Here is a 22,367-nt window from a genome sequence, read left to right as displayed (position 1 = left end):
GCAGAGTGGATTGAGATTCCCCCAGATGGCATACATGCACTATGCAAACCCATTCATTGTCAAGAGTTGTCTGATGTTTTCCCCTACTGTGCAGAACAGCTAGGTGTTGATCCAGATGCCATCCCTGAATGCTACGCTTGCCCAACACTCCTGCAGATTGGTTGTCTCGAGCAGCTTAGTAAGCGAGATTTAATCAAAGCCCAAGACCGAGACTCGCTCATCTCACCTGTAAAACAAGCTGTCAGAGATGGACAGATGTTGAGTTCCGTCAAGGGTGGTGGCCCAGACGTAACATTGTTACGGAGAGAAGGCCGAAAGCTGCGGATCAGGGGAGACCTACTCCACAGAGTGATAAAGAATCAATCTGGACAAGAACTGCAACAGCTTGTACTACCAAAGGAGTACATACCAGCAGTACTAGCATCCTTGCATGATGAGTCTGGACATCTAGGAGTGGAGAAAACCACAGAGCTGCTTAGACAAAGATTTTACTGGCCTAAGATGGCTAATGAGATTGATCAGTACATCAAGAATTGCGGCCGATGCATAGCACGCAAGACTGTTCCCCAGCGTGCTGCACCCTTGGAGCAAATCACCAGCAAAGGACCACTTGACCTGGTATGCATTGATTTTCTTTCACTTGAGCCAGATTCCCAGGGCATGTCAAGCATATTAGTAGTGACTGATCATTTCACGCGCTATGCGCAAGCATTTCCCTCGAAAGACCAGAAGGCCACAACGGTAGCCAAGATTCTCTGTGAGAAATACTTCATCCATTATGGTCTTCCCGCCAGGATACATTCTGACCAGGGCCGTGATTTTGAAAGCCAACTAATCAAAGAGCTACTGGGAATGTTGGGGATCAGGAAATCACGAACGACTCCTTACCACCCCCAGGGAGACCCTCAGCCAGAGAGGTTCAACCGTACCCTCCTCTCCATGCTGGGGACTATGGATCCCAAACGGAAACAGAAATGGAGTCAGCACATAAGCCAAATGGTGCATGCTTATAACAGCACCAGGAATGAAGCCACAGGATACTCGCCCTATGCTTTAATGTTTGGACGCGAAGCAAGGTTGCCTGTTGACCTCTGTTTTGGCGTTTCTCCTGATGGGGATGCAGACGTTCAGTACCACCAGTATGTAGCTAAGTTGAGATCTGACCTACGCAACGCATACCAGTTGGCCTCAGAAGCTGCAGGCAGGAACCATCAGAAGAACAAAAGAGCACATGATAAAAGAGTACGAGATCAAGTGTTGGAAGAAGGAGATAGAGTTTTGCTCCGAAACTTTGGATTAACTGGCAAACACAAGTTGCAGGATAAGTGGAGATCTGTGCCTTATGTAGTGGTCAGTAAGATGCCGAATCTACCAGTTTATACAATTAAGCCGGAAAGAGGAACTGGAAAGGTGAAAACGGTCCACCGGAATCACCTGCTGCCAATTGGATACTTGGTTCGACTACCAGTCGACACTGATGAACCGGAGCCTGCTCCAAAGGCTGTGACAAGGTCACAAGACAAGCAGACAGTGACCCAGACAGCACAAAGTGATGAAAGATTACCAGATTTGACATTGTCAGACTCGGAGGATGAAGACATGGACATGTCTCAACGAAGAGTTATGGATGGAGACCATGAGACAGGGAATGAGTCTTTTACACTACCCGAACACCCTGTTCAGGAAGTACATCCCATAATTGATGAGTCTCAAGTTTCACTTCCTCTTGATGAGGATATGGAAGATGCGAGGGCTATGGAACCTGCCGTCGCTGAAGTGGAACCTGCAGATGATGCAGTCCCCTTAGACCCTGTGGAGGACAAAGGTCTAGAAAAGGGAGAAGGAATTGATAACCCTCAGTTAACTGTTGACACTGAAGAGTCCCCACAGAGACTCCCACGGAGGGAGCGGAGACCAGTTGATCGGTTCACTTATGATGAGTTGGGACAACCTTCCACTCAATCCTGGTCCATACTGAGTAAAGGAGCGCTAGTACAGTGCAGTACCAACTTGGATCCAGACCGTTTATGTAACACTGTGTGGTGTCATCCCATGGCCAGATGTCCCGATTGTACTACAAGGAGGAAGAAGCTGCAAATAGTCTAATGCCATGTCATTTGATGAGGACATCAAAATCTAAGAAGGGGGAGGGTGTAGCCCAGTGGTTATTTCATGCCCTTAGCCTTATTCTTATATTTTAATACATAGTACAAGTCATTCTAAAACAGTTGACTAAGTTAAAAATGTATGCCTTTAATAAAAAGTTGTCTGTTATAAATAGATCTCTAAATAAATAGGTTTTAGTACAAGACTTATGTGTAAAACGATGCATGCCGTTCATAGCAGTTAAAGGGTAAAATGCACAGGAGAGACTGTGGTAAAAACCCAATAACGAGGTGCAATGTTAAACAGGTGTGTTCCAGGGTTAATGAGTTTACTGAGCCAAGAGTAAATGAGACAGTTAACCAGGTACTGGAGTTCTTCATTCTGATTGGTGTGTGATCATGTGATGTGTTCTGATTGGGGGTTTCTCAATTGGGTGAAGTGGGGAGGAGAGAGAATATTGAGTGAGTGGAACTTTACTGGACAGTTTCACCAGAGTGTGTATGACCTGACACAGGTTGACATGACACAGAAGTGAAGTGGAAGTTTTCTCTGATAGTTTGATGCACAGTGCATGATTCTTGTGTCTGTTTTGTTTGAGTGAGTTATAAAAAGTCTTAAGTGAGTGGTAAAGTAACATGTGCTTGGACTGAGTGAAGAAAGCGTGTAGTTTCTCAACAAGAGGAGACTTTGGCTCATTCTAAGAGACTGTGTTTTGGAGTGTGTTCCTGACGAGGATTCGACGTTCCTGCAGTCTGCTCGGCTTCATCACATCTCACCACCTCACAAACTGTTCTACAGATCTGACAAAGAACTGTGAGTAGGACTTTTGCTCAACATCAACAAGGACTGAGGAGGATTAAATCATCAGCACCCCACCATCACCACGATCAGGCCTGCAACTTTTGGTTTGTGTGTGCGCGCGTGTGTATGAGTGTGGGCCCACTGTGTGTTTAATGTATTAGGGTTTTGATATTTTATTTTAAGCCAAGTCAAGAGTGTTTGGTTTTATTGAAGCTAATTAAGGGACTCTACATTAGGTAGAGTTTATTTGGTTTCACTGGTTTAAAGGCTTGTGCCTAGTTGGTTATTTTACAAGGCCTACAAGGCCTAGTGTTGGTTCATTCTAAAAAGGGTTTACCATTCTTGTTTTGTATTGTATTGTATGTCTACTGTATTGTATGTTTCATGTTGTTATTATTTTCTTTACCACTTTAAAAAGGGGTTAAACGCATTTGTAAAAGCAAATAACTTTATTAACCCTATCAGTAAATCTGATTTACATTTAAAGTGTGGTCTGGTATATTTCTTTAAAATAGGTATACTGAGCTTGTAGATCTGCTAGTTTGCAGTTAAAGTCAAGTTATTCAGCCTTGTGGTTTATTCTATAAATACAGGGTTATACAGAGGTTAAGTTAACGAACTCAAACACCCCGTTATTCCCTTTAAGACGGTACCGGGGTGCTACATATATATATTTTTAAAATATCCTACATGAATTCTATGTATCGGAGGTGAATGGCGGTCGGAACAGGCTGAAACCTTGGAGGCATACGTTATACGTTATAGTCTGACAGACATCGCAGACTTGCCTCAAGAAATCCCGAGAAGCCAAATCGTTATTGGATTAGGGTCCCGTTTGGCGTTAAATATGCATTTAAAACCCATTTTGGGGCGGGAACCCCTTTTGGTGTTTTAAACATTATGTTATAATTTAGCTATTGAAAAATAGCAGATCTACAAGCTCATAGCGCGCTTGTAGGTCTGCTATTTCACAAAAAATCGTGAAAATATTTATTTCAGAAAACTGGAGGATTTAGAAGATTTTTTTTTAAATTTCGACGTCAGGCCTAAATGGGTTAAAATATCACCACATAAATTTCAGTCAAGTCCATTAGTTAATTAGCTGAGTCACTCCATCCCCTCTAAACCCTTTTCTTTCTTCTCTCTCTCTCTCTCTCTCTCTCTCTCTCGCCCTCTATTGCTGGTGTTCAGCATCTCCCAGTGAGTCCCAGCATTTCTTCCACTTCAATGTCATCTATCTGTTCCGGGCTGCTGGCCAGGTCAAACCCGCAGCGGCTGGGAGGTGATATGAATGCACAGCTTGACCGCAGATGCAGCTGGGTTGGTGTAAAAGCAGACAGGCACGGACGGGTATAACCCATTCAGGCCTGACGTCGAAATTATTATTTTTTTATTTTTTCTAAATCGTGACAATTTTCGGAAAGATTTGAGGCACATTTTAACGATTTTTCAAAAATAGCAGACCTACAAGTTCATAGCGCGCCACTCGGTGGCGCGCTATGAGCTTGTAGATCTGCTATTTTTCAATAGCTAAATTATAACAATGTTTAAAACACCAAAAGGGGTTCCCGCCCCAAAATGGGTTAATGGTTAATGTGGTTAAACGCTAACGTGACATGGATGCGTTCCAGGTCTCAATGGGATAACACAGAAAATGTAACCCCACCCCAATCGCTCAACTAAAGGTTTCAAATAATTGTAGTGGAGTATAAAAGTGCGATATTTGCCTCTTGAGATGTAGTGGAGTACAAGTAAAAGTATTGGAAATTGCAATTACTCAAGTACTCAAGTACAAATACCTCAAAATTGTACTTAAGTACAGTAGTTAAGTAAATGTTCTTAGTTACAAGACAAGAGGGTGTCTATTTAATAACGTCACAGTTTCCTTGTGGATCTCTCATGCTGATGACATCATATTGCAGTCTTGACATCATCAATATGGAGGGACGACAGCATCTGAGATTATGAATTCACAAGACCTGTCCGGACCTTTCCGGACGCGTACACTTGTATGCCGCATGCAGCCACCGATCCGACCAATAATATGGGGATATTATTGTATACATATTGTATACATGTATTATTACATGTAATTGTATGGAGAGCTCTATATTTGTCATTCCTTTTCCCTTTTATAAACATAATACGGATGGACATCCCCGATGTCTTTTAACCCATTTTGGGCGGGAACCCCTTTTGGTGTTTTAAGCATTATGTTATGCTTTAGCTGTTGAAAAATAGCAGATCTACAAGCTCATAGCACGCCACCGAGTGGCGCGCTACGAGCTTGTAGGTCTGCTATTTTTGAAAAATCGTGAAAATGTGCCTCAAATCTTTGAATATATATTCTTTCAGAGCGAACATTTTTAACTCATATCTTTGCTTCTGGGGCGTCCCTGGAACAACATATTTTCAGATGGGGGTTGCCAAATACAGATTTTTGGGGTTCTTGACATGAAATATCGAGCACCACTGATATAGAAACATTGGTATTTCAGAAAACTGTCATGATTTAGAGGACCTTTTTTAAATTTCGACGTCAGGCCTAAATGGGTTAATGCCTATTGCCTATACTGTATATGGGCATGTGACGACGGGGGTTATCTCTGCGTCATAGTGACGGTCCGCTGGCCCTCGTCTACCCTCCCATTGGCCAATTCTTATATAAATATGCACAAATCAAATATTGACAATATGCGATAAGAAATGTGGGCATCTGGCAGCGTGCACAGGAAATGATGTCCAGTACGGCTGCAGTCTGTGTTCTTCAGAGCTTCTAATCTTTCACATTTCTTCATTATTCGTCTAGCGGGCACTCTAACCAGCAGCTTGTATTACCAAGGCTGCATAATCTGCTGATTAAGTTGTTTCAAACTCGTCGTTCTTTTCAAGTATAATGAGTCACATTGTAATGCATGCTTGTAGGACCTGTGATTGACAATGGAGAGCAATGGAGGAAAGAGATGTTACTAGAATGATAAATCTGAGAAAAAGTTTTTTTTGTTTTTTACCTCAGTGCTGACTGCTTCTTCTGACGGGTTGATAAGCACCACAGTCTCCAGGACAGTGCTTTTGTGGTGAAGAATCCTCTGTCCTAAAAAAAACAACAACAAAAAATATATATATATTAACCCAACTAACTAAGTAACCCAAGACTATACCGTACAAATATATATCACAATATGGTGCGTTGTTTCGGCCATCTGAAAATGGACATCCAGAAGAGAAGATTTATATTAAAACAAACAAAAAAATGGTTCAACATTTTCCCAAAAAATTCAATATGTTTCAAAAAGATTTAGAAAATAGCAGACGTGCAAGCTCGCAGCGCGGCACAAAGTGACATGCTGTGAGCTTGTACATCTGCACATGTTTATAGATGTACATCTGTACATCTATAAAAGTATAAAGTGGTTAAAATGATTGTGATGCTGTATTAACACATTTAGCTGGGGACCCCCTGGAACTGCCGCGCCCCTCACTATCTCACTCTGGATACGAGCGTCTGCTAAATGCCTAAATTGTCAGCGCATGCAAGTGCATAAGGCACACTGGCTATACACAGTAACACACTGGATCTAATATGACTTTTCTTGTTTCCTGTCAAGTTGATCTGGCTTTTCTGACCACCAGATGACCTATCCTCTCCATCATACTGGATCTGCACATCCAATTATCGACCCATGACCTGACATCCACTGGCCCGCACAAGGCCTGCTCCGTCATGTGTCACCTACTATATACCCACCCTGATAATGGATTATAGACTCTTAAAAAAGAAAAAAACATATGTGGTTCATGTGATCTTTCTCTGCAAGATGAACAATAGGATGGATGCCCTTTACTGTAGGATATTTATTATTTAACCAATCACACCGGAGTACTGTGGTACAGAGAGAGAGAGAGAGAGTGGTGAGTCTATCGTTTAAATAAATATGAATTTCGAAATTAAACAAAGATTCGGGTGGTTCATGTTTGCGTAATGTGGCGCGCCTTTCCAAAAAATAATTGTGGAACAGAGGATTTGAAATTGTCTGAATTGCGATGATGATAATAATAAATGCTGTGATGTTTTTTTTGTTTTTTTTACCGGCCAGGATGTCCGGAGGGAATGATATTTTCTGTTCTTTGTCATAACAAATATGGCCAGAACCGGTAATTGCCGGCCTAACACGGCCGTTGAGATACTGTTAGCTTTAATTTCACTGAAACAGAAAATACACACTGTACAGTACAATGCATGGCCCGTACGACGCCTTGATATTTTAAAAAACACACTATAATGTGACTATACAATGCATGGCCCATATCCAACAATAACAGCAACCAGCAGCTCAAACTGCTGTCAGGACACAGGACGGTAAACATTCATCACAGTGACAGTCCAACCGGACGCTATAATAATTATGACATGCAATGCTCAGAGAAAACATAATTACTAATGCACTATAATTTGATTTCTATGGTGTTATACGGTAAACACTAGGATGAAAGTTAACCTCATTTTGAGCGGGAACCCCTTTTGGTTGTTACATACATTGTTGTTATAATTTAGCTATTGAAAAATAGCAGATCTACAAGCTCATAGCGCGCTATGAACTTGTAGGTCTGCTATTTTTGAAAAATCGTTAAAATGTGCCTCAAATCTTTCCGAAAATTGTCATGATTTAGAAAACTTTTTTTTTTAAATTTCGACGTCAGGCCTAAATGGGTTAAAAAAAATCACTAATAGTGAAAATAGTGTGCGTGTACGCACGCCAGTGCATGCGGGATGACAAATGTTTGTCTGCCTGCCCGCCCGCCCGTCCGTCCGTACGTCCGTCCGTCCGTCCGCTGGGTCAATTTTCCATACATATTTTATATAGCAGACAGTTTCTCATGATGAGGCTGTATAGCCATTAACCCCGTAGACTCCTCCCAGAGGGCTGCCTGTGTCATTCCCCATGGAAGAAATGATGTTTCATTTGCTCCTGAGAACAATGAATTGGCTTTGACAGTATAGTGCCACTGCACTCAGCCAATTACGTTCAAGATATTTACCAGGAAATGCTACAACAACATCAAGGCTTTTCAAGTGCAAACTCTGTCTCTCTGACGCGCTGGGTTTTCGTTCTGTTGAGTTTAATAGCGGCTGCAATGGCATCACACTTTGTACCCCGCTTTGTACAAACTGGACTGCAGCATCAGCGATCCTAAAACTCTGAGCTTTTCTTAGAAAAGGCCCGCGGAAACAACTTTTAGTACAGTAAAACAAACGAGGTCAAAGCATTTTTTCTACCTGCTAATATCACAGTTATTAGAGTTAGAGTGGTGTCATGTTGATGTTTATGTTTCTTTTTTTAGCAAAAGGCCGATGCACACCTCAGGAGTTAGGTGTGACAGGTGCGTAGGGCATATATTAAAAAGGGTATCTTTGAAAGACAAAGAAAAGGTCCCGCACACTGTCAGACACTTGCCAAAATGTTGCTCTTGTCTTTATTAGGTCGACGTTTCGGTCCATTAGACCTTCATCAGGACATTAGTCATGATGAAGGTCTAATCGACCGAAACATCGACCTAATAAAAGAGCAACATTTTGGCAAGTGTCTGACAGTGTGCGGGACCTTTTCTTTGTCTTTCAAAGATACCCTTTTTGATGTTTATGCTTCTACATTTAATTATCTTTTGGTATGTGACCTATTAAAAAAGGACAGAATGTGAGATGTGAGGACAGGGAATCCTAGTTATGGGTATTGGAGCATGCTTTTAGTCTGGCAATCACCTTGGATCAATGTGTAAAACCTTCTAACCGGTACCTATAAGCCCTGATTTAGCCATTCTACATACACCACGTCACATGGTGTAGTCTTTAGTAGCCAGTCGATCAGAGGTCTCCGACACATCGGGGGGCGAAATCTCAACTCATTGAATCGGCTTGGACGCTGGAGAAGACCAACAACACTACAGTATGTCTACTGCTTTTCACCGGGTTCCACCGCGCGTAAAACGCTATACCCGACATTTGTTTAATGCGTTTAATTCGCCGTTTTAAAATAACTAAAAAGAAACAGCGGATTTATCCGGGGACCTGGTGACGAGGCCGTCAGGTTATGACGACGAAAACGGAAATCAAGTCGACCTCTGGGCTGCTAGGGCTTCAGGGAAATTGAGCCCAATGCAAGTGGACTACAATTACAACTTGCTCTCCTCTGTGGTCTCGTATCGCATTGTCATGGCCACCGGTGCGTCTGATCATAACAAGCCGACGGACCATTTTTCGCCGGATCTTCGTGGTTGAAAGCTGCAAATACTTCAGCGTATGCTCTAAAGGTAATAAAACAATCTCGGCAGCGTAGAATATTTGATTAAATAGCGGGTAAAGCGTTTTATGACGTCAAACTGTTAAGTATAGTTATTCCGATACCAATACCAGTATGGGAAAAGCTGTCAATAAGGTCTAAAATGCTGGCATCGCTATCGGCGAGTATGTCAGTCTATGATGCCATTCTGATACCATGTAATTCATCACACGATGATGATGTCATTTGCACTAATCAATACGTTTTCATTTTAAATGCTTCAGTTGATGTTGCACTACTGTTTTACACACTTACTGTACTATTTACTTAATTATTATTTACTAAATTGTAGCTGCACTTTAACGATTATTAATGGAATTTTATTCCATTAATAATTCAGTGGTTCTCAAACCTTTTAATTGTTCTGAGAGTGTACTGAAAGTGTACAGGTCCATTTGGATCAATGTGTTACACTCTGGCCCCTTTTCCACCAGTTGGTTCCCAATGGGAACCGGTTCAGTTCTTTTTGGTTTTTAGTCCATGAGCCAGAGCTCCAAATTTAGAACGTTAATTATGAATTGTATGTGCAAAACCATACCTATATTAGATTTGTATCACCATGAAACTTCCTCAATTGAGTACTTACACGAAGACAATGATTTATTGTATTACAAATTTTACATTTTTAATATGCAAATGAGGCATTATGTAGGAAAGTATGCAACATAATCGAAAATATGAAAAAGCTACTACTGTGGAAGGGTTATCATGTATTAATTTACTTGTATTGAACCTATATAACAATGTAATATAGGTCTAGTTTTCCCACCAATTTTGGAGCTCTGGCTCATGGACTAAGAACCAAAAAGAACTGAACTGGTTCCCATTGGGAACCAACCGGTGGAAAAGGGGTCTCTGAGTTACAGACCTGTGAGGGTCCATTTGGAAACCCCTCAAAGGAACCCAGAGAGTCCCTGGACCACACTTTGAGAGCCAAAAATAGCAAACCTACAAGCGCGCCACTCGGGAAGGAAGAAATGGTATTGGCACATCTCTACCGTAAAGTCTTTGCACAAAATCACTGAATTGTTTCCACCCGTTTTCAGCCCTTACTGTAGAAGATGTTCACCAGAAGCAGCAGAAGGCAGAGATTTGTCTTTTATCCCACGATTTTGCAACCCATCTTTTCACCCAGGCCCCTTTTCCACCGGGGTTGAACCGGTTCGGTTCTTTCTTCCCGCCAAATATTGAACCAGTTCAGAGTGTTTCCACTGAAAATGAGTTGGTTTCCGAACCATAAACGTTCGTTCCCAATGTGAACCACAAAGCGGTGGTTCAGCTTTGTAATTGCACGCAGCGCTTCGTGAACCGAGACGATATAAGTGGGTGTGTCAGTGGGTTGGAACTTGGGAGGACGCAGACACACGCAACATAACATAACATAACATAACAGATAAATGATGCCGCAAAACAAAATAATGTATCTATCTTCAAAGAATGTGCAATGGTCTGATGAGTGTTTGTTGTCCGTATGTATGGGCATCTCCTGACTGTTTCAGGAGAAGTTGGACTGTTGGAGAGTACCCAGAGTCCAGAGAAAGGCCAAATTATATTCGGCATTGGTAGAAGAGTTGGCGAAAGCTGGGTTCGCTCGAACGGCAGAGCAAATAATCAATAAACTAAATAAACTAAAATCGGATTACCGCGATGCCAAAAGAGTTGTCCAAAAGTGGAGCGGGGTATGATCATATAGAGCTATAAAAGGCTGATGCCTTTCCCTATTATGACATCATCGACGGGGCATTGGGACATAGACCTGCAAACCAGCTGTTGATCCATACAGGTTTTTTGGATAAAAATAAATGTCAATGTTAACAGCACGAACGCTCGCAGATATTCTATGCTTGAAAGCATGCAGGGAACAAAAATACGTTTTCATTAATTGCCAACGCAAACATGAAACGATCCAAACGTTCGGATGCATCGCAATCCAGAATCCAGCTGAGGCTTGCAGGGTGTATCTTGATAGTTGTAATAACTTGTAACCCTACTGTAACATCACAACCTTGTGGATACTGTTTACATCGGCTTGTGTTGTGCAACGCCCTCGGGGTGTCTGCGTGTATGACGGATCCTCCTACTTTTAAACATTTTGTGTTTAGGTACAATAGCGCCACCAAATGAACCGGCCGTTCAATCTGGTGGAAATGCAGCCGGTTCGCGACCGGTTCGCAAAAAGCACCAAGGTTCTGAACCGCACTGGTTCTGAACCGACGTTCTTTTGGTGGAAAGGCCCCAGTGTCAATGATCTAATGTAATCCTGGGTGCTACGCTTCCTCTGCCAACCTGGGGGCAGAGGAGGAAGAATGCTTCCTTCTATGCATGAGGAGTCCAAGCTGCTTCTTTTCACCTGACAGGGGGGTTTCCCCGGCCGGACGTATAGCGCGTAGAAAGAGCACGTTATTCCAGCCAGTTCCTTTCCCCTACATCAGGCACCCCAGCTGGCCAGGGGGAGGTAGTTTAGAGACCAGGATTACTAACCGATTAGTGCGATTACACAGCGCCCCCAGCGGGAATCGAACCCAGGACCTTCTAGCTGTGAGGCCACAGCACTACCGACTGTTCCACCATGGCCCCCAAAGCAGAGATCTCTGATCATCTGGCTAAACACGAGACCACACATCGTGTCGTTTTGTGAGCTTTGCCATTTTTGAGGGGAGGAATTTTCCTTTCATCATTGGCATGCTCAAAATAGCAGTGCCAGCCAGGTTGAAAGTTGTTAAATCCGTGGGCCTGGCATAGATCTCTCTCTCTCTCTGCGTGGAAGGTCGAGCAAATGTCACATTTGCTAACATCGCCGAAAAATGGCCCACAAATCAGGCATAACACCACGCACCAGCTGAAAATATACTGAACCACCAATTAATTAAGGACACGCTACGCTTTATTATTGTTATCAAAAACAGACAGGACACAAAATGCAGTATCTTTTTACAGCGTGGATCTGTGTGTGTGTGTGTGTGTGTGTGCGTGCGTGCGTGTGCGTGCGTGCGTGCGTGCGTGCGTGCGTGCGTGCGTGCGTGCGTGCGTGCGTGCGTGCGTGCGTGCGTGCGTGCGTGCGTGCAACCTTCATATCCAAGCGGCAGATAAAAAAAATTGCATCTGGTGATAAACCCGCCCTGTATTTGCATACTGGTTCCTGATTGGTGCCCCACAACTTTGGGGGAAGTTTTCTTTTTTTGCACTAGCAGATTTGTATGGTTTCCAGTCTATGATGTCACCGGATGGTCACATGATGTCCGAGATCCACACTGTTTCTATGTAATGTTATGAGATCCACATATTTCTATTTCAACAGAAATGTTCAGAAATGTGTTGATGATAAATGCTTATGTATTTACTGTTTATCTTAGTTTATTTGCGTATGTGTTTACTGTTTATCTTAGTTTATTTGCGTATGTGTTTACTGTTTATCTTAAGCTTAGTTTATTTTTAGACTGCTTTCTTTAGTATCCCTCAGCTCTTTGTGTTGCTGCGTTTCTCCCTCATGATATTCAGCTGACCCTGAACATAACTTTCGATGTCACTTGACCCAACACTGTCATGGGAAGTTCCCAGTGGGGCAAAGTAACTAAGCTAATTTACTCCCATACTGTACAGTACCATTTTGAGGTACTTTTACTTTTACTTGTGTATATCCACTTTTCAATGCTTTATAATTCTACTCTCTACTACCTACCGGTACATCTCAGAGGCCAATATTCTTATATCTAATTGCACTTTCTTTACAAATACATTTGATTTAGATTTGGAATTATTACAAAACATGCATTAACCAATCAAGTCCTATTTTACACTTTGTCTATTTGAAAATACCCGATCTTGGAGCTTGCAACAAGTCACAATGTGATGTGATGTGTTTGTAGATTAGCTATTTCCAAAAGATTTCTGAAACTTTCTTGGGCTTAAAACAATCAAACTAGAAATGGGAACTCTCTATTATTAGTTTTATCTTGGGCAATTTAAGTATAATTTGCCAGTGTGGCGCGCAGATCTACAAGCTCATAGCGCGCCACCGAGTGGCGTGCTACGAGCTTGTAGGTCTGCTATTTTTGAAAAATCGAAGAACGACTGACCTAGAAACATAGCTTTTTTCAGGAAACTGTCATTTTCAAACAGACATTTTTAGAATCTGATCTCAGGTCAAAATGGGATAATATATCCATCTAGACGAAGCAAGGAGTCTCGGCCACTTTCCTTGTCCCATCTTCCCTCTCTCTCTCTACAAACTTGTGAAATGGGAACTCTCTATCATTAGTTTTATCTTGGGCAATTTAAGTATAATTTGCCAGTACTTTACTTGAGTAAAACCTTCACTTGTAAGGTTGCGGTCACACTCTCAAACTTTAATTCTTAATTAATTTAATCTTAATTGAATTCATGAGGGTGGATTCTGCCAATGCTTTTCAATGTGGACAGAACATGTTTTTTTTGCAGAAGCCCTGAGGGTGTGGTTACACTGAACTGGAATTAACTTTTTTCCACCACTGGCAGCTCCATTAGCCCATTTTGGGCGGGAACCCCTTTTGGTGTTATCATTATGTTATGCTTTAGCTATTGAAAAATAGCAGATCTACAAGCTCATAGCGCGCCACCGAGTGGCGCGCTACGAGCTTGTAGGTCTGCTATTTTTTTTAAATTGAAGAACGACTGACATAGGGGCGACTATGGCTCAGGAGGTAGAACAGGTCGTCCAATGATCCATGGGTCGGCGGTTCGAATCCCGGCTCCTCCTGTCTACATGTCGAAGTGTCCTTGAGGCAAGACACTGAACCCCAAATAGCTCCTGATGTGCTGGTTGGTACCTTGCATGGCTTCCGCCACAATCGGTGTATGAATGGGTGAATGTAATGCACAATCTATGTAAAGCGCCTTGGATAAAAGGCGCTATATAAATGCACCATTTACATAGAAACATAGCTTTTTCAGAAAACTGTCAGGATGTAGAAGACATTTTTTGAATCTGATCTCAGGTCAAAATGGGTTAGACTAGAAGCACAGAAGGAGAAACTGGGTACTAAAAATACCAGCCAGGGCCCTCTGTGTGTTCCTGATGCCACTGGATGTCCACCCGACTGACATTTTCATTTATTCAGCCACCTGTGTCATCATCGCATCTCACTAATGTCACATAGCCTACTATTTATTTTTGACTGGTGATTCCGTTTCCCTGATTAAACTTCCTGCCTGCACCGAATAAAACTATATACTGCCTGAGGATTATTTGGGAGTACAATATCACATTCCATAGACTGCATATTAGGAATATGACTCACACAGATGCATATAGGCACGCACGCGCGACGTGCGCACATGTTGCGAGCGCGCACGCACGCACGCACGCTCATGTTCATGAAATGTGATCTGTCATTCTTAAATCGCTATTGATCATTACCTGGAGTCCCTGAACCATTCCACATGGGAGGGGCGCGCATATAGATCTGTGGTTTCGAGATGAGACATTTTAATTCTCTAGTTAGCCTCTCAGGCCTTTAGCGTGCCGTCCTTAGAGGAGAGAGGATGGGCAGGAGAACCTATATAATATACACTGGTAGATAACACCCATGGTGTTAGCATTATGTTATGCTTTAGCTATTGAAAAATAGCAGATCTACAAGCTCATAGCGCGCCACCGAGTGGCGCGCTACGAGCTTGTAGGTCTGCTATTTTTGAAAAATCGAAGAACCACTGACATAGAAACATAGCTTTTTCAGGAAACTGTCATTTTCACATGACATTTTTAGAATCTGATCTCAGGTCAAAATGGGATAATATATCCATCTAGACGAAGCAAGGAGTCTCAGCCTCTCTCCTTGTCCCATCTTCCCTCTCCCTCTCTCTCTTCTAGCTCTCCTCTGCTCTGTGTTCCATCAAGACGTGTACTAGGGCCTGTGCTTCCATCCATGGCGCACAGAGGAGTCCTAACTCACTGTGATGTATGCTGGCATATCATCTGTCAAGCAGGCGGGGGATAATTGCATTGGTCCTCCCTCTATCCTTTTCTGTCCACTAACAGGTAAAGCAAAACAGTAGAAACACCAACTGCTGCCTTGTATTTCCCCCACAGCAAGAAATACAATCCTACACAGTAAAATGATTAGTGTGTAATTTAGCCCCTGCGAAAATAAATGGACAACGAGGACTTTGCTGTGTGTTTTCTAGTGAATGACACACGGATCCTCAGCACCCTAGCACTCTCCTTGCATCCTTTCTTGTTTACGGCGCCGCAGATACATTGTATTTTAAAAGAATGAAATTTAGATATGTTGTTTAGACAGATGCTAGGTTTATCATTTTGCCGGTATATATCCAAGCTTCTTCGAGGTACTACACTCTTTTAAGAGATTATTTATCTTGTTTTTTTTTATTGACTAGGGCTCATGTTGCCTACTCTGTTCATTACCATTTTGCACAAGAGCGTCTGCTAAATGCCTGAATTGAAATTGTAACATTTAAATGACCAGCAAACCGGGAAAGAATCCGTGTCATTTTAGATTTTAGCGTTGGCTACTCAAAAAAATAGCAGATGTACGAGATTGCAGCGCGTCACTTTGTGAAGCTGCTATTTTGAACATATTTGAAAAATCTTGAAAGAACCACTGCTTTTTAAGTTAAACTTGAAATGGGAAGAATTGCTTAAACGCACATCATTCTATAGGTACGCAGATCCACTGATTTCATTAGACAACGCTGTTTCAGAAGCACCACTTGTGATTGTCAGTGTTTTACCATTCAGATGTACGGTAATGTTTTTACAATATTTTCAATTTAGGCATTTAGCAGACGCTCAGAATTCAGAGCGACTTACATTAAGCAAGGTAAACACGAGGTAATAAATGCATAGAGGGCCTGGGCCGTGGCTCAGCGGTCCAGGCACCATGGCTGGCAATCCAGTCTGGCAGTGTGCCGCGGGTTCGACTCCCGATCCCGACGGCCTTTACTGCATGTCTTCCCCCCCATCTCTCTCCCCATTTCCTGTCAGCATACTGTCTGTCCCTCCATAAAAAATATAAAATAAAGACGAAAGCCACAAAAAAACAAAACATAAAAATAAAATAAATGCATAGAGATAGTAATCTAGGATCATAGGTAAACCTGTCATCAGTCTATATACCGTATATGCCTAATGTACAAAAAATTAAAGGAGCATTCAGTGATTTGGGTGATTTGGAAAAAAACCCGGTCCACCCGGTAACAAGATGTGCACATGCACACGCTCTACAGTGGGGGAAGTACAACAGACCAACAGCACGTGCAGTCGTGCACCAATGCCCGCCCCACTCGATCATGATTGGAGGAAGGCCCCTCTCATCCTGATTGGATGAAGGCTTTGCCACCCAAAGCCCAAACCGAAACTAGGGTTTTTTGACCCCAGGGTCTCACTGGGGACAGGGAGGAACTCCTTATATGGTCAGCACACTCTATAGTAGAGTGGTGTAAGGTCTTATATAGCCTGTCTGACGTAATGAAATCATGTCTGATGTAATGAAATCACACCCGGGTGAACAGGGTGAACATAGCAACCATGCTCATTTTTTCTGCACAGACTAACAAAGCCAGTTGTAGGAGTGGTTTACACCACTCAAAAATAAGTGATATTTGAATGAAATAATATGAGCGAAATCACTGAATATACCTTTAATAATCTGTACATTGAAACTATACACACACTATAGCATGGCATTTTAGCCTTTGCATAAGCCTGCAAGGTCGTCAAGGGTAGGGCAAAAGTGCTACGGCAAGTGCTACGGGCTGAGGTGGAGTCCAAAGAGGTGAGTCTTCAGATGTAATGAACAATGTGCTATGGTGCTGTCTTTGTTCGGGAACCCCTTTTGGTGTTAGCATGATGTTATGCTTTAGCTATTGAAAAATAGCAGATCTACAAGCTCATAGCGCGGCACCGAGTGTGAAACACACACACACACACACACACACACACACACACACACACACTGTATCCTGGATTATGGTATTATTGTTGCCCGCGATAATTTGGGTCAATGTCACTGCAAGCCACCTGGTGACAATCAGGTGACAGATGTGGACTATATGGGATTCAGCACCATGGACAGCGCTGTTAGTTGTGTGTGTGTGTGTGTGTGTGTGTGTGTGTGTGTGTGTGTGTGTGTGTGTGGGGGTGTTGCTGCATGTCCATGACAGAAAGAAGTAGGTTAGTGAAACGGAGCAGACAGACAGCAAACGAGTTTAGTTCCACAGCTTGCTAACTTTGACAGTGAATAGTCCATAAATTGTACTACTATTGCGCAAACGTGCTCTGATTATTAATGTCATCTAGAAACAATAGCTTGTACTTATTTTGTCTTCCTGAAGCTATTGGAAGGTTAATTCTTATTTCATGAATGTCACTTTTAGTCTGTCTATACTTTTACCGTGTAAGCTGTGCGTTATTGTTTGTGGTCAGTGCATCAAATTGCTCTTGTAATGTACGTACAAAAATTGTCAGTCAACCCATTTTGGATGGGAACCCCTTTTGGTGTTAGCATTATGTTATGCTTTAGCTCATAGCGCGCCACCGAGTGGCGCACTACGAGCTTGTAGGTCTGCTATTTTTTGAAAAATCGACTGACATAGAAATCTGATCTCAGGTCAAAATGGGTTAAAACAAGTACTAGTTAAAACAATTACACAAGTTGATATTTGGTATTAGCCTTCCCGCCTCACCCACCATGCACCTAGGTTCACTTCCATTATAAAATAATGGAACAATATACAATACACATACTCCCTCTGCCTACTGCACATAAAGTAATTTGAAGCAGAACGGCCCGGCGGTTTGCGAGATTAGCCCCGGACACACAGACATAGACATTTTGTAGACAGCTGGCCTCCCACGGAGCCACGCCATAATGATAATAATAATAATAATAATAAAACAAATAATTATTGATTACATTTATACAGCAGCACTCATCTTGAAATCACCCAAAGTGCTTCACAGCAAAGTGATGTCATCCACCACTTATGTGACCTGAGTCATGCACGGGCACGGCAGCCATTTTGCACCGGGCTGCTCACCAGTCACCACACATCATCAGTTTGAGGTGGAGAGAGAGTGGGAGGGAGGGGGGGGGTCGTTACTTGGTATCATCAAGCCAATTACACTGAGAGATGATTAGTTGGCCATATGGAGTAGACTGAGGGAGACAGGTTGGAACTGTTTGCCAAGGCAGCAGGGGACACCAGGGATCCCCCCTACACTACACCTGTTCTGCTGTCCATGTATCTATATCTCTATCGACTACTGTACGTCTAGAATGAAATCATGCCCTGTTCTTTTCTTTCTTTTTTTCCTTTTTTTTTTCTTGTCTTGTCTTTTTTTAATTTTATTTAATTTTATATATTTTTTTGTATTTATCTGTCTGTCCTATTTTGAAAAAACTTAATCAAAATATTAAAACCGACTACTGTACGTCTCTTTATTCCCACTTCTTGTTCATATCAGCTCGGTTGCCTTTTTTAGGCCAGTCACAATTATTTCATAAATCGCCTGATCCCAACTATTTGAGCTCATCGCAATTGTCTCGCATAATTATTAGAATCGTTTTCATTCGTCCGTGTATGGAAAAAAAAAGCTGGATAAAATGAACAAAAATGTCATAGTTCCATTATTATTTCCATGTTGTTGTCCACACTCTTGACGGCCCTGCCGTCCCTATGTTCATTCGGTGCAAAAATATTTATAGCCGTTTGAAAATGTTCATTCTAAGAAACTTGCAGATGTAATCCCGCAACACGACACGACACGTGCCCTTTTTGAACATCGGGGGTCAACAAGTACCGTATGGCTTTGTGTTTAATGTTATCTGTCATTGCATTTATCTTGCATTTACTGTGCAATTTCTGCTTACAAAGCCTAAAGTGAAAGAAGAAAACATCATTTGAATTTATATGCTCCAATGTTCGATGCCTAAAACCCAAACAAAAAATGTGATTGTGGCAGACCTATAGTTGCCTTCAGTCTCCCTCTTCTACCTTATCCGCCCTGTCCGTCCCCCCGTCCCCTCTCTCTCTCTCTCTCTCTCTTTGAATCGTCCTTCTCTTCCGTGTCTGTCTCTCCACACCCTTTCTTCTTTCCCCCCGTCCTTTGTGTTCTCCTCCTCCCGTTCTTTTCAGGGACAGAGTCGAGCCATCAGGGGAATTCTAAGTCTGCTAATTACCCACATCTCGGTGCTGCATCTCTGCTGCGTCGCAGGGCAACCACCAACGCACAGGAGAAAGGAGCGCAGGAGGAAAAACTAGTACAAACAGGGTGGGGTGACAGCCACGGGTGCTATGGATTTGGTCTAATGAACCAATAGTTTGCACAGGTTTGGGCTGTGGTTCATGTAAAATGCAGTGGCTGTCAGGCAGAAACCTTGAATAATCTTTTTTTTGAGTGGTGCAAACCACTCCAATAACCAGCTTTGTCTGTACCCGTGTACCTGTACGTGTACCCGTGTACCTGTATACCAGGTGTGTACCTGTACGTGGGGCCATGTACAGGTGAGCATGGTTGCTATGGTTAGTGTGTGACGTCACCGCACCACTCAGTTCACACGGGTGTGATTTTTATGTATACAAATGAATGCCCTATTTTATACTTTGTAACGGTGTCAAACAAAAGTACCAAAAACAACAATTGTTTATTGGCTATGATAAAATTAAGATTCGGACAGATTTCCACCTATATAATGACATGCCCAAAATAGGAACGGCAAGATATTTACGGCACATATTTATGAAAAGCATGAACAAGAGCTTGTGACAAAAACCTCCTCCTGAGCACTTGTTTTGAGATAGAATTTGAAATGACCAGAAAAAAATCCAAAAGAGGCACTACAGTTGTTACCATCTGGCAGGAAACTAACTAGCCAAGACGAAACCAAACGATACAAGAAAGAATTATTGACGGCCTCTACAATGGCTATTTTCACGCACACGCACACGCACACACACACACACACACACACACACACACACACACACACACACACACACACACACACACACACACACACACACACACACACACACACACACACACACACACACACACACACACACACAGTTGTGCCGTTGTTGTTGCTGCGCTGCTGCTGCTATTGATGATAGAATTTGAGATGTATGAGTCTAGTGTGTTATGTAGGCCCACTCCTATATTTTACCTGTGTTTTTATCGACAGTGGGCCAACAGGCAGGTCGGTGGAGATTATGTTTTCACCCCTATCCGTGTGTCCGTGTTTACTGAAAAAGCTATGTTTCTATGTTCTTCGTTCTTTGATTTTTCAAAAATAGCAGACCTACAAGCTCGTAGCGCGCCACTCGCTTGTAGATCTGCTATTTTTCAACAGCTAAAGCATAACATAATGCTAACACCAAAAGGGGTTCCCGCCCAAAATGGGTTAACTGTTTTACACTGTGTTGGCAGAATGCCGATGGCAAAACTTAAATTGTATTGCTAATTTAACCTAACCTGACTCCGCCAGATGGAAGAGATGCCGGCTTCACAAATTATCACAAATCACATTTGTTTCACAACGTACTTCCATCTGGGACCTCTGTAGCCCAATCGCAAAGAAGAAAGCCATCCCTTTTGTCAAGCTACTTGGCAGGTGATTGGATGGGACCGTCTGTCAATCATATTGACGTGCGTCTACGTGACGTATGGTATAGCTGCGCCAGCAGGAAAGTAAACAACCCCCCGCGAACGCCTGATAGCATTAGATTCAACACTTTTGAAAAGACCCTCACTGTCGTGTCGGATGTGTAGGTCATTTGGTTAACCCATTTAGGCCTGACGTCGAAATAAAAAAGAATGTCTTCAGAATCCTGACAGTTTTCTGAAAAACCTTATGTTTCTCTATCAGTGGTGCTCAATGTTTCATGTCAAGGACCCCAAAAATGATATGTAATATGCTAAAATGATAACAAAATGCTTAAAACACCAAAAGGGGTTCCCGCCCAAAATGGGTTAAATTGAACCCATTTAGACCGGGAAAGCCTATACCTAGTTAGGCCTTTAAAAATCGGTGAAAAACCTGGCTTCTGATCGCTCATGTTGGCGACCCTTTTAGCGACCTTTTGAGGACCTAGTCATGATTGGCTATCACGCAGCCCTGACATGGTGCAACGCGGACGTCTGCACTCAGACACCTGTGTGAAGTGAGTCTTGCAACTCCATGGGGGGAGTTCCAGACCCACAGGAACGCACCCAGGGTGCCGGCCCGATTCCAGCAAGCCGTCCCGCGTCCGAAACGGTTGAGAAATGACAGAGTTACCGTGTGGGGGTCCCTCTACTGTACCCTCTACTGTCACTGTACTGTACTGTCACTGTACTGGCACACCCAAATCACCATATATCCAGTTAATATGTGCGTGTGTGTTTGTGTGTGTGTTAGGTTGCGCACAGGTGGTGAAAAACAACCATGCTGTTTTCGTGCTCAGACGCACCCAGCCACCCACCCAGCCACCCAGCCAGCCACCCACTAGCCTGGAACTCACCTATGCTTTTTATGGCATAGGCAGCTCCCGAAACTATGCGCAGCTGCGCGACATGAGACTAATTACTTAGAGCGACAGAGAGAGAGAGGAGTGTGTGTGTGTATGTACATGTGTGCGTGTGTGTCAATTTAACAAAGGTGCAGACGATCAGAAATAAGCAGAGAGTGAGAGATGTTTGCACTACTCTATGCCGAATTGAAGTGGACTCGGACCCAGACTTTTTTTTTCTCCCTGGAAAAAAAAACGTCTGGGTTTCCGAGGCTAGCCACCCACCCATAGTCTCGCGTTACCAGACTGTGCCTCCGCAATTTCCAAGCGCTTCATCATACAGTCTGGGCCAACGGAAAAAGTCTCATGAGTATCCAGATACAGCGGAAGTGGAGCCTCCTCGCCACTTCCGTTTCGTCTTTACAGTCGCGCATATTTATCCTAATATAAATAGAAAACATCTAAGGCTATAGCTTGCTGCTTAGCAGAAAAGGAAATAAAAATATATATTTTGATTTTCGTGAACGGAAATGGCAGCTTCCGTTACTCAGCTCATGGGGGCTATAGTCCCAGACTTTATATAGCATTCGGAGATTGTGGAATAGTTGTCTGGCTACGCGAGACTACCCACCC

At 42.8% G+C, this 22,367-nt stretch overlaps 1 protein-coding gene across 1 annotated transcript in view; it reads right to left on the bottom strand.

Annotated features, from left to right (window-relative positions):
• Window positions 1-22,367, bottom strand: part of map1b (microtubule-associated protein 1B) — a gene marked incomplete at its 3' end in the record, with an annotated part of 42,939 nt that overhangs the window by 14,860 nt on the left and 5,712 nt on the right. Inside the window, exon 3 of the mRNA XM_079524141.1 lies at window positions 5,919-6,001. Within this exon, the coding sequence (XP_079380267.1) occupies window positions 5,919-6,001 (83 nt within the window). The remainder of the gene's footprint in view (window positions 1-5,918; window positions 6,002-22,367) is intronic.

Source organism: Electrona antarctica (genome assembly GCF_951216825.1).
Source record: "Electrona antarctica genome assembly, chromosome: 16".
Taxonomy (NCBI): domain Eukaryota; kingdom Metazoa; phylum Chordata; class Actinopteri; order Myctophiformes; family Myctophidae; genus Electrona; species Electrona antarctica.
The sequence above is the reverse complement of the archived record's forward strand: the minus strand, read 5'-3'. Positions and strand labels throughout refer to the sequence as shown.